Below are 12,370 nucleotides of genomic sequence, written 5' to 3'. Positions count from 1 at the left end.
GGCAGAGTAAAGTAAAGCAATCAGAGGAGGGAAGAGGGAAAGAAAAAAAAGAAGCACTGGGGAACAAAATGGACCAAATTATGTTATGCATGTACACAAATATATAACAGCAAATCCCGCTTTTATGTATAATTATAACGTACCAATGGCATTTTTAAAATAATTAATAAAATAATGCAGATCTCTGGGACCTCAGAAATTCTGGGACACAGAATTTTTCCTTTGCAGTCAGCTGACAGGTAATGCCAATTTGGGGGGGGGGGGGTTTGTGAACCAGTCCATAAAAAATATTGTATCGCAGATGTTTCAGGTGAACGTGTACAGGAGTAGGATCAGGCAGGCAGGAACTGGGTTACCCAGGTAATTGTTAGCACTTTCCTCTATCACAGTCATGAAATAATGATGCTCCTAAGGTTAGGGTTTCTTAACCAGATTATATAACTAAAAGCTGCAATGAGCAGTAACATTACAATGACGGAGGCAAAACACTCTGTGACTTTATTTCCCCACGTCCATCAGGTTCCTTGAAAAACACAGATACAAGTGGAACGTGCCATTTGGGCTCTGAAGAGGATGTCAGCAAGGCTTGACCTCTGACGCATCTGTTTTCCAGAAAGCCAAAGAACTGTGTTCTGTTAGGGAGAAAAAGATAGACATTCTAAGAGGAATGGCTAATTTCTTGAATTTGTTAAATAGCTCAGCCAAATCAAATACATTTTTAAATGGGTAGAAGAGACTTAATTATAGGTATAAATCCATTGAGTGTGAGGTTTAAGTGATGGGGGCGAACTTAGAAGAAATGATAAGGCACTCGTTTCCAAGAGAGAAAATAAAAGGTTTTATATAACTCTGACAGTCAAGATTAAAAGGGAAAAAAAAAAAAACTCCAACAGTATCAGCCCTTTATTTATTCTCTGGTGCACTAATAGCGCCGCATCTATCTTAAGATCGTAAGAAAGAACGGCCTGAAGAAATACCTCAACAAAGCTCTGAATTATTTTTTAATTATCCTCTTCCAGTCTTTTTTTCTACCGACTTGCCCTAGCCTTGTTTTAGAATTTGCACTTTGTCAGTTTTAGAATTTAACACTTCACTGGGTCTCTGTTTACTTTTGAACAATAGCAATTTATTTGGTTCAGATCTAACCATTTGTAGTTATATTATGTCATGCATAATATTTCCGGGGATTGTACTAGGGAGTGTATCCAGGGGCCTTCTCCCTCTGATCTACACCTCCAAACCTCCTCTTTATTTTTATTTTGAAACAGTCTCACTTGCTAAATTGCTAGGGCTGGCCTCAAACCTGTGATCTTCCTGTCTCAGCCTCTCAAGTACTGGGATTACAGGAGTGTGCCACCACTCCTGGATGCATAATATTTCTTGTAATCAAACCAACCCTACGAGGTAGTATTAGTTATCATTTCCTTTTCTTCCTCTAACTGGCCACTTCACAGATCCTACTTTTCTTATTTCCGCCTGCCCCCACGTCCTCTCCCAGCTGCCAATATAGGGTTAGAAACATTCCTGGAACCTTTCTAAATCCAGACCTAGAACAGCTTCAGTCTCTGGCTGGATCTTTCTTCTTAGCAACAAAGATACTTACGCCCTACACCTGAAAACTTATAAGGTGGCATTTAGTTCAAGATGCTATCTGTTATACACTTCCCTATCTCAAACAAATATCTTCCTTAAAATAAAATGTCTTGCTCCCTCATTTTCAAAGGAGGCATTGTTGAATGAAGGGGGAACTTTTTTTTAGAAGCGCCATAGTCCAGTAACTATCACCATGAGTTCTTCAATGTTCAGGACCAAGAGTTATTCGATATTTGATTTGATATTGCTATTTAGGGTCAACTCAGAATCCTGCAACGTAGGATAATTCACTTCCACATTTAGCGAATAAAACTACAACCTTGAATTTTAAAAAACTACAACCTTGAATTTTAAAAAAGAGAATTACAAAGGAAAATGTTTGTGTGCACGGGGACACTATAAGCAGCTCCCTGCCTTATCTGATTATTTCTCCCTGTCATCCCTCTTTTTAAAATATCCAGCAGCCAAATGGATATGGTTTCATCCATTCGTTAAGCAACAAAAGTGCCCACTGAGGCGAGGGCCAGGTGAAGTCCTAGCCGACCGTTCCAGTGTGAACTCACCCTTGAAGCATTTTGGGATGTCGATGGCGCCATCGACACACTGGGTCTCTTCTGTGTAGCTGCATTTCTTTTCCTTATTTTTGCAGAAGAAAGAAATCTTTTCGCCATGCAGCATTCCGTTCTTAAATCTTTCCTGCAGCTTTACTCTCTCCCCTTGGTAGAGCACAGTGGCTTTTTTGACAGATAATGTACAAGATGCTGAAAGAGAATATTCCTAGTCAAGACTCAGAGAAAATAGCATTTGAACCAGTAGTTGAGTATACCTGGAACAAATGGGTCAAGACAGGAGGGTTCCAGGAAGGTACGAACTGTTTCATGTAAATCTATGCTGCCCCACTCACATCTCATTGGCCGATTGGTGCATCCATTGGCCAGCCACTAAGTGTGGGCTACAACAGCTCATAGATGACTCTTTCTCTCAAAAACAAACAAAAATCAAACCTGCCTGCAGACATAGGAGAACCACCTCTCCAAAAAGGTTATGCAGCCACCCCCAGAGTCAGGAAAAGGAGCAGCCCATGGCCAACAACTAACAGATCAGGGCATACACAAAGCAGGTTCCTTTGCCTCTTGACAGGCTTAGCTCCAGGGTTTCATGTTTCAGAGTCCCTAGTGAAATCAATATAAAGCTATACTCTAGCTGAAAGTACATTCTTGTTTTTGTCTGTTTGGGTTGTTGTTGTTGTTGTTGTTGTTGTTGTTGTTGTTGTTGTTATTGTTGTTGTTTTGGTTGTTTTGTACTGGGGATTGAATCCAGAGGCATTCTACCCCCGAGCTTTCTAGTTCCTTTTTAAATATTTTTTCAGTACTGGGGATTGAAACCCCCATAACCTTCTATCATATTATCAATGCTTCCAAAAGAGTTGTCCATTTTCTGCGGCTTTATCTCAAGCAAGCTTCGTAGGAAGGACGATCTCCCATGGCCACCAGTCTTTCATGCCCAAGCTGCCAAGCAAGTCTAAGCAACAGGTAGCAAATGAGTAAACAAGCAAAGGGGAAGTCGTGGCGATCCACTGGACAGGTTCCCACCCGTCAGACCTCACCCACGCCTGCATACCTTTACAGCTGGGCTGCGCAGACCAGTTTCCCAGTTTGGTACACTCAACTTCTTCTGGGCCATCCAGGGTATATGTATCATGGCACCCATACGTGGCTTTATCCTTGTACATAAGGGCTTGCTTTGCAGGATAGTTCACAAATCCATTGTCTGGTCTTGTTGGGAATGGACATTTTACTTCTGAAAAGTTTATTCAATAAGACATATTAGTAATAAGTAGTGGTGTTGTCCAGGAGTTATGGAATGGTTACATTCCTGTCTCCCACACACCATTGAATCACTGGGTATTCCGTGACCGGAACATAATTTCTAGTCACCTGTTGCTTAATTCTGTCTCTATTCTCTTATGCTTATGGAGCCCTGGGTATTTAAAAAAATAAACAATGGCCGGGTGTGGTGGCACATGCTTGTAATCCCCGCGCTTGGGAGGCGGAAACAGGAGGATTGCGCAGGTTCGATGCCAGCCACGCTGGCTTAAAAGACCCCGTTTCCAAATTTAAGAAAGTATAAAAATAGGTCTGGGAGTGTAGCCCAGAGGCAGAAGTGTTTCCAGGAACCCCAGTACCACCAAAAATAATAATAATAAAAAAAACAATGCTTTGTACATAAAATAATGACATTCTACTAAGTTCTTTGGGCTTTCACATATAATCATAAGGTATTTATCTCTTGCACATTCCCACATAGTCTTCTAAGATGGCAGGTTTGAAAGAAGAGGGAAAGAATCTCTCTTTCAATCAGCAAACCATGCGAGTAAAAACACAAAGACCCCATGCACGTTTCACACACCATTTGTTTTGACATAGTAAACGCCATTGTTATTATTGTCTTCAGACTATGGAAGATGGCAGTGTGAAGTGTGTCCAGGAAAGCAGTGCTACTTGCTGGTTGACTGAAGATCCTCCACGGTGAGGCCCCAGCCCATCCCCCGAGTGGGGCAGCACAGTGGGGCAGGAGCACAGTGTTTTGGGGAGGCAGGTAAATGAGTCAGTAAGAGTGCAGACTCCAGAGACCGACCACTCAGCTCCATGTTGGCTTTGCCACACATTGAATAAAAATAGGACCCACGAGTCTATAAGAATACTGCAAATACAGTGGGCACAAGAGAGTGCCTCTCTACAGAGGAAAGCCAGGTAATACATGGAGAAGACAAGAGAATTAGAGTCACCATTTTACAGCCACCAGTGTCTTAACTGATCGAGTCAAGGATCATCAGTGGATTCAGCAAGGACTGCTAGCGAGTGACCCGTGACACAGTCTCAAAGCATCACCCACTGGCGGCTTACTAATTTCAAAGAATAAGACTACGCATCACCTTAACCAAGGGTTCGGACTATCGTAGACTTTGAGATCCTTTTAGATTATTTATAACTATTCAAATCATTGTGAGTAACTCCAAACATATTGAATGGCTTGGGAACTTTGATAAGATAAAATGTCTTTTTTCTTAAGTGCATTCCAGCTGAGATATTTACGGGCAAGAGTCATGATGTATGCAATTTCTTTTCAGATGATTTGAGGGGTGGGGGGGGAAAGATAGATCTATGGAGAAAGAGGGAAGTAATGTCACACATGTTAACAGTGGGTCCATCTAGGGTTGAATCAAAGGGAATACAGACTCTACTGTTTAGAATTTTGAAAAATTAAAACGACATTTAATGTAGCAGGAAACCAGTGCCATGCCAGATCCATAGTTTAGTGTCCCCAGAAGTGCTAGTTTTTACTGTTATTGGTAATTCCCCCATACTAAAAACCATTTATGGGTTTTGGATCATTCAACAGTTACATGTGCTATCTACCACCAGAGAAGTTAATGGTCCTTAGAATAAATCTTCCATGGGCGATAAATTCTATAACTTGTCTATTTGTTTTGCAGGTGACAAACCCAAAGAGAGGATTACAGATCAAGTTCAAGGAAGAAGAATTTTCACAATTATTTTTTTTAAAAAGAACACCAAATATTTCTGCAATTCTTTAATGTAGGTAAAGATGGACAGGACATAACCACTGGACTGCAACTCTTGGGGTTTTTTGTTTTGTTTTATTTTGTTTTGTTGGTACTGGGGGTGGAACCCAGGGACTTTCTACCTCCAGGCTATACTCCCATACATATTTTATATTTTATATGGAAACAGGGTCCCACTAAGTTGCTGAGAGCCTCACTAAGTAGCTGAGGCTGGCTTCAAACCTGTGCGATCCTCCTGTCTCAGCCTCCGACGCGTGGGGATTACAAGCGTGCGCCAACACGCCCGGCAACTCTCGGATTTTATGTTCATCTCCATCCAGATTTCCCTTTGGTAGCCTCGGGAAATAGCTGTCGATGGCTACACCTGTCCTTGCATGCCTCTGACGTCACGGCGCTGTGTTCTGCACCACATGCCTGTTCCCCATTTCCCACTCCTCCTCTAAGACCCATATCAAGCATCGCCGCCTCTAGGAGGCTTTTCCAGGCAGCTCTAGATACTCGGTTGCATGGTATTTAATTCGCTTCAGGTCAAAAGTAGATCTCATTCACCTGGCATCCCTGGCGCATGGTAAATGCTCAATAAACATTTGTCCAAGGACATAAATTGAAATACTCCATCCGAGTTGGAATTTTCAGTCCTTTTCAGTCTTGGGATCCTAGACTCCCATCCCACTGTTACCATATCATTCACTTACCCTTGCATTCTGGTAATTCAGTCCAATTTCCATGCGCTGTGCAGGTAATTGTGTTATTTCCAAACATGGCATGGTGTGGCAAACATTCAAAGGCTGCCGTGTCCCGATACAGGGAGTTGTTTCCTGCCGATGGCTTATGAACACTGAGTTTTGCAAATTTAGGTACTGGGGGTGGAGGGCAGGTTATGGCTGGGAAAAGAAACAACCATTATTTCTATGAAAATAATTGAAGTTCTTAAATGCACTCTTTCCAGGGGAAAAAAATAAAGAAAATCCAAAAATGAATTTGAGCAGATGCAAAATTTGATACAATAATAGTGCAATAGTAATTATAGAGGCTAAATAAGAAAACATGATTCCCGAACCAGATATCCATATAAGTCAAAAAACTAAAAAATGAGCTGGGCGTGGCGGTGCACACTTGTAATCCCAGTATGTGGGAGGCTGAGACAGAAGGATCACAGGTTCGTGGCCAGCCTCAGCAACTTAGCGAGGCCCTCTGCAATATAGTGAGACCCTGTTTCAAAAATAAAATAAAATAAACTGAAATAAGGATGGGCTCTTAGTTTACTGTGAAAGTGACTTATCAAGACTCTCTTATGGGGTACAGCGCTGTCTCCCTCAGCCTTACAGAGCTGAAAGCAGGATTTGGAATATCCTAGACCCTCAACTTATGTGTATAAAAGGTGGAAATAAATGCATGAATGATCAAGATTCCAGATTGGGAAGGAGATGTTGGAGCTCATTGCTTACAGAAGTTCTTCTGACCCCATGGTGGCAGTCCCTCATAGACCCATGCCAAAGAGACCCAAGGCCTTGCCAAAACACTGTGGGAGCTTTGGGGCCAACAAACCCAGCAATTACTGGCTCCACCAGGTAGAGGGTCCAAAATGGTGTTCATGAGTAAAACACTTCCCTCCTGTCTTCCCAGAGTGGTTGGTCATTCTCCAAAGCAGGACAATGCCAGGATAAGCATTCTCCATAAGGGAACAGCCAACCGTCTTGTTGAGACAGGAAGGAGGGATTTCCTGGAACCAAGGAGTTCCTGGGATGTGGAACTCTCAGTGCTAAAACCAAGAAATCTGAGGACAAACCAACTGGTCACCCTGCCCATACGTGGGACCCAGAGACTCACCAGCACAGTTAGGAAGCTGTGGACTCCAGTTTCCTTCTTCAGTGCATTTAGCAGAATTCGTTCCATTCAGGTAATACCTGCAAAAGGAAAATTTCATCTGTTGAGTGGCGAAATAAGCTATCAGTGGCATCTCAAGTGTTCTGGAGATCGAACCTAGAGGCTAGTGCCTGCTAAGCTTGCGTTCCATCGCTGAGCTACTGCCTGTTTCTCTATTGCTGTATTTGAGGTGGGGAGGCAGAGTCTATGTTACCCAGGCTGGCCTCAAACTCCTGGGCTCAAGTGATTTTCTTGTCCTAGCCTCCCAGGTAGCTGGGACTATAGGTTCATACCACCACACCCAGCAATTCTGTCAACCTCTTTCCCGGTGTTCTATGCTGTTTTTCTGGAGATCTTAATATTCATCTTAGGGCTTAAGGAGTGTCCAGCCAACGTGGCAGGTGAATTATTGGAGGTTTCCATACCTGGTGAGTGAAGAAGCCATACCCCTAAGTCTCTCATCCCCAACCATTCATCTAAGTTGGGTGCTTCTTGCAAAAGCCAAAACAAAAATAAAAACAACCATCTTTTTTTTTCAGGATGACAAAATTCAATCAAATTGAGTGATCTCCACTATTCCTTATCTTAGAGTGTACTGGACACAAATGTATAAAAGCAATGTAATATATTTCCTATAAAAAGGTAACATTCTGTCCCTGCCGCCAATTATATTCAAAGGTCATTTATCCTCAGACTCACCAGTATATTGGTGTTTCTGATAAAGTAACTATTTCTCTTTCATACACTGTGTGTGTGTGTGTGTGTGTGTGTGTGTGTTACTGGGGATTGAACCAGAGGCATTCTATCTTTGAGCTATACCTCTGGCCCGACTTTACTTCTTATTTGGAAACAGGGCCTCGCTACGTTGATTGAGTCTCACTACTTGCTGAGGCTGTCCTCGAACCTACAATCCTCCTGTCTCAGTCTCCAAAGTGCTGGGATTACAGGAATGCGCCACCATGCCCGGCCAAGTTCAGTCATTTTAATGTACCTCCTCAGAGAAGTAAATCATCAGGCCAAATAACTAGATACAGAGATGATTTCATTAGTGAATTTGCTCTCATCCCTGACCACACCCTCAACATCATTGTAGTACACATTAAACGGAGGACTAAAATTGACTGGTGTTCAGCAGGGACATCTAACATCTAGAGATAAAGTACAGACTACTCTTGATGTTTAGCTCAAGAACACAGAAAGTTCTGGGTCAGCCCCTCAACGCCATGCAAGTCCTTACCCTGTGTTACAGGTAAAACTGATCGTGTTGGGATATTCAAAAGTTGTATAGCGTACAGCTCCATTTTCTAAGATTCCAGCAAACGGACAAACTCTGGCTGTGGATTAAAGAGACGAAGTTAGCCGGGAGTGGTGGTGCACGCTTGTAATCCCCACGCTTGGGGGCCGAGATAGGAGGATCACACGGGTTTGAAGCCAGCCTCAGCTACTTAGTGAGACCCTGTTTCCAAATAAAATATATTTTTTAAAAAAGGTCTGGGAGTATAGCCCGGAGGTAGAAAGCCTCTGGGTTCCACCCCCAGTACCACCAAAAAAAAAAAAAAAGAGACGAAGTTAAATTTCTCTTGGCAGAACTTTCCGTTAAAATAAGTATATGCAAAGTCATTTTCATCCTTTGATCCAAGACGTCTACTAATAACTCTCCCAAGGAAGCAATTCAGTGAAGACAAATTATATATAATAACGTCAGCATCAAGGTGCTCGTGACGCTGCTAACAAAAGAATTTGGATGGTCTAAATGCTCGCTGCGGAGTTGGTCAGCCAAGGTAAACAGCTGGACTGTTACGCAGCTAATAAGACATAAATTGTGAAGGCTATAGAGACCGTCGATTTTTAGGATATGCTGATGAAAATAGAAAAATTCAAAATGGTATGTGTTCTATGTAAAATACACACATGGAACATAACTTGGAAAGTGACACTGTTAGTGCTCCAGAGTTGCTGACTAAAAGCAAAAATTTTCCCAATGTTGGTATAGTGGTTTTTCATTAAAAAGCATGGGAGAGGCTAGGGGTGTAGCTCTGTGGCATATCAGCATACTCAAGGCCGGGATTCAATCCTCAGCACACACAAGGAAAGTTTTTTTGTTGTGGTGGTTTGGGGATACTTGGGAATAAACCCAGGGCATTCTACCTCTGAGCCACACCCCCAGCCATTTTTATTTTTTGTGTTGAAACAGGGTCTTGCTGTTTTGCTGAGGCTGGCCTTGAACCTGCAATCCTCCAGTCTTAGCCTCCCAAATATAGGGATTATAGGCATGTGCCACCACACCCAACTAAGTTTATTTTTTCTGAATAAAAAAAATACTAAAATTACTCGTGTGGATTTATGTAATTATTGCAAAGGTCATGTCTATATAACAAAAATAATTAGAGCTCAGATAGCTCCATATAGCCATTTTATTGCTTAACTTTTATATGTAGTTGCCAGAAATTCAGTGCTTCATTGCTTAATTTTGACTATAAAGAATAAGGTTAGCATAATATAAAAAAGCCATATTCCGAAGAATAAAGCGATGATTACAATAAAATGATTGTGAGATAGATAATTTATACTAATTATATAATATATAATTTAGTGTATAACATTGTGTATATATTAGATACGTAGACATAATTTAATGGAATTTATATTAATTTCAATAGCTATTAACCCTGCTTTTATTTTGAGGAAAAAAAAATCTAAAGGCACAAATTCCCCAGGTTGCCCGGGTGTCTTGTTTTTTAACTTCTGTAACGTTGCCCTCTCCTCTGATCAGTCCAGGTCCTTCTCTTAAGCTCCCTTGGTCCCGGGCTACCTATGACCTTCTTGCCTCCCTCAACAGCATGTATGGTCCTGGCTCTCTTCTCCCATGGAGAACCTTCCAGAAGCCTCTTGCATCCCCACGGTCCTCCATTCCACAGGCTCTCGTGGCTCCTCACTCTCTCAACACGATGAAGCAGGTTATCCCCCCGTATGTCCAGAACCCAGATGGGGGCCGAGCTCGTGAGCGGTGCCAACTTACGTATACACTTCAGAGTGTTGATGGGCCACATCCCCGTTAGAGGACAGGTAAACCGTCTCATCCCTCCCCGGGACACGTAGCCCGGCTTGCAGGAGTACACGATCTGCTCCCCTGGCTCGTAGGATGTTTTTAATGGAACAACTATGGCAAATGGCAGGTCATCTGGCTGGGGACAGGCTGAAACAGAGCCCAGAGCAGGTGGTTAGGAACCTATTCACAATCGTTCCTGTGTGTGAGTGGCACTGGGGATTCTACCTCCGAGCTACACCCCCAGCTCTATTTTATTTTTTATTTTGAAGCAGGGTCTCGCTGGGTTGATGAGAATCTTACTGTTTGCTGAGGCTGTGCTGGAAGTTGCGATCCTCCTGTCTCAGTCTCCTGCATATTGGGATTACAAGCATGAGCCGCCATGCCTGGCTTCTCTTCTCAAGTTCAGCTAGTGCATGAATGGAAATATTTGCTGCTGCCAATAAAGAGTATTCCAAATCCCACACCAAGTACTTCATATGAACCATCTCATCTGATCTTCTCAAAAATGGTTTGAATTAGGTGCTACGTGTCTTCATATTACAGGACAGTGCAATGAGGCTTAAATTCTCTAAGTATCTTATGGAGTAACTGTAAGAATGTCGGTATTAAAGAGTATCAGCCGGGCCGTGGTGGCGCACGCTTGTAATCCCAGCGCTTGAGAGGCTGAGACAGGAGGATCGCACAGGTTCGAAGCCAGCCTCAGCTACTTAGTGAGGCTCTCAGCAACTTAGTGAGACCCTGTTTCCAAATAAAGTATAAAATAGGTCTGGGAGTATAGCCCGGAGGTAAAAAAAAAAAAAAAAAAACACCCTGGGTTCCACCCCTAGTACCACAAAAATAAAATAAAATTAAATTAAATTAAAAAATAAAATAAAATAAAATAAAATAAAGCCGGGTGTGGTGGCGCACGCTTGTAATCCCCGCGCTTGGGAGGCAGAGACAGGAGGATCGCGCAGGTTCGAAGCCAGCCGCGCGCGCTGGCTTAGGAGACCCTGTTTCCAAATAAAAATATAAAAATAGGTCTGGGAGTGTACCCCGGAGGTAGAAGGGCTTCCAGGAACCCCAGTACCACCAAATAAATAAATAAATAAATAAATAAATAAATAAATAAATAAAATAAAGAGTCAGCTGGACATGGTGACGCAAGACTATAGTATCAGTACTTGCAAGGCTGAGACAGGAGGATCACAAGTTTGAGGCCAGCCCCAGCAGCTTAGAGAGACCCTCGTCAACTTAGCAAGAGCCTGTTTCAAAATAAAAACAATAAGGATGGGGTGTCACTTGGAGGTAGAATGCTCCTGAGTTCAATTCTCAGTACCCCCCCCCAAAAGTAAGCTAGGCATGGTGGTACACACTTTTAATCCCAGTTCATGGGAGGCTGAAACAGGAAGATCACAGGTTCAAGACTAGCCTCAGCAACTTAATGAGGCTGTCAGCAACCTAGCAAGACCCTGTATCAAAATAAAAACATAAAAAGGGCTACAAGTATACCCCAGAGATAGAATGCCCTTGAGTTCAATCTTTAGGGCCAATAAAAACAAAACAAAAAGAGTTATCAGTTCAGTGTTTCCAGCATCCACTCTGAATTTACATCTATTTATTTATTTATTTATTCATTTATTTATTTATTGCCGTACTGGGGGTTAAACTCAGAGGTATTCTGCCTCCAAGCTACATCTCCAGCAATATTTTTTATCCTTTATTTTTGAAACAAGGGCTCACTGAGTTGCAAAGGGCCTCATTAAGTAGCTGAGGCTGGCCATTAACCTTCGATTTTGTCTCAGCCTCCCATGTACTAGGATTCCAAGCCCGTGCCACCACTTCCTGTCACTCTGAATTTAAAGCTGTCATTAATTGATCCCAGAAATATCCTAGGACGTTGGCTGTATTAATTATTTTTTTCCTAAAGTAGAAAGTACTCACTCCGTCCTGCAGTGGCCACATGGCAGAGCCACACAGATAATAGGATGAGTGCTGGGTACATCGTCGCTGATGGTTCTCACAGGCCCTTCCAAAGCGGGCTTCCTCTGCTCAAAAGAGAAGCAAACATGAGAGTGCTTAAATATTAAACCACTTTTGGGGTGTACTTTTATCTCTGTAAATAGAAGGTAAAATGCCATGTGAGAGGCTCTCTGAGACCTGCTTTCTTTAATCATTTACCCCACATCTGTGAGCCTATTGTGAAACCTCTGGTAGATAGTTTCTTTGGTACATGACATTTTTCCTAATGGCACAAAATGGTTCATTATTCCCTCTGGTGGATAATTGCCAAATTG

General features: G+C 42.4%; 1 protein-coding gene across 1 annotated transcript; it reads right to left on the bottom strand.

The window, feature by feature from the left end:
• Positions 1-576: 576 nt before the first annotated feature.
• Positions 577-12,078, bottom strand: APOH (apolipoprotein H; the record flags this gene model as incomplete). Its single annotated transcript, XM_080714111.1, has 8 exons — positions 577-632; positions 2,157-2,354; positions 3,214-3,393; positions 5,875-6,063; positions 7,010-7,086; positions 8,283-8,379; positions 10,065-10,241; positions 12,018-12,078. The coding sequence occupies 8 exons, from the start codon at positions 12,076-12,078 to the stop codon at positions 577-579; spliced, it is 1,035 nt and encodes a 344-aa protein (XP_080570237.1).
• Between the last annotated feature and the right edge of the window lie 292 nt (positions 12,079-12,370).

The sequence above is a fragment of the Muscardinus avellanarius genome (genome assembly GCF_963383645.1).
Source record: "Muscardinus avellanarius genome assembly, chromosome: 16".
NCBI classification, from domain to species: Eukaryota; Metazoa; Chordata; class Mammalia; order Rodentia; family Gliridae; genus Muscardinus; species Muscardinus avellanarius.
The sequence above is the reverse complement of the archived record's forward strand: the minus strand, read 5'-3'. Positions and strand labels throughout refer to the sequence as shown.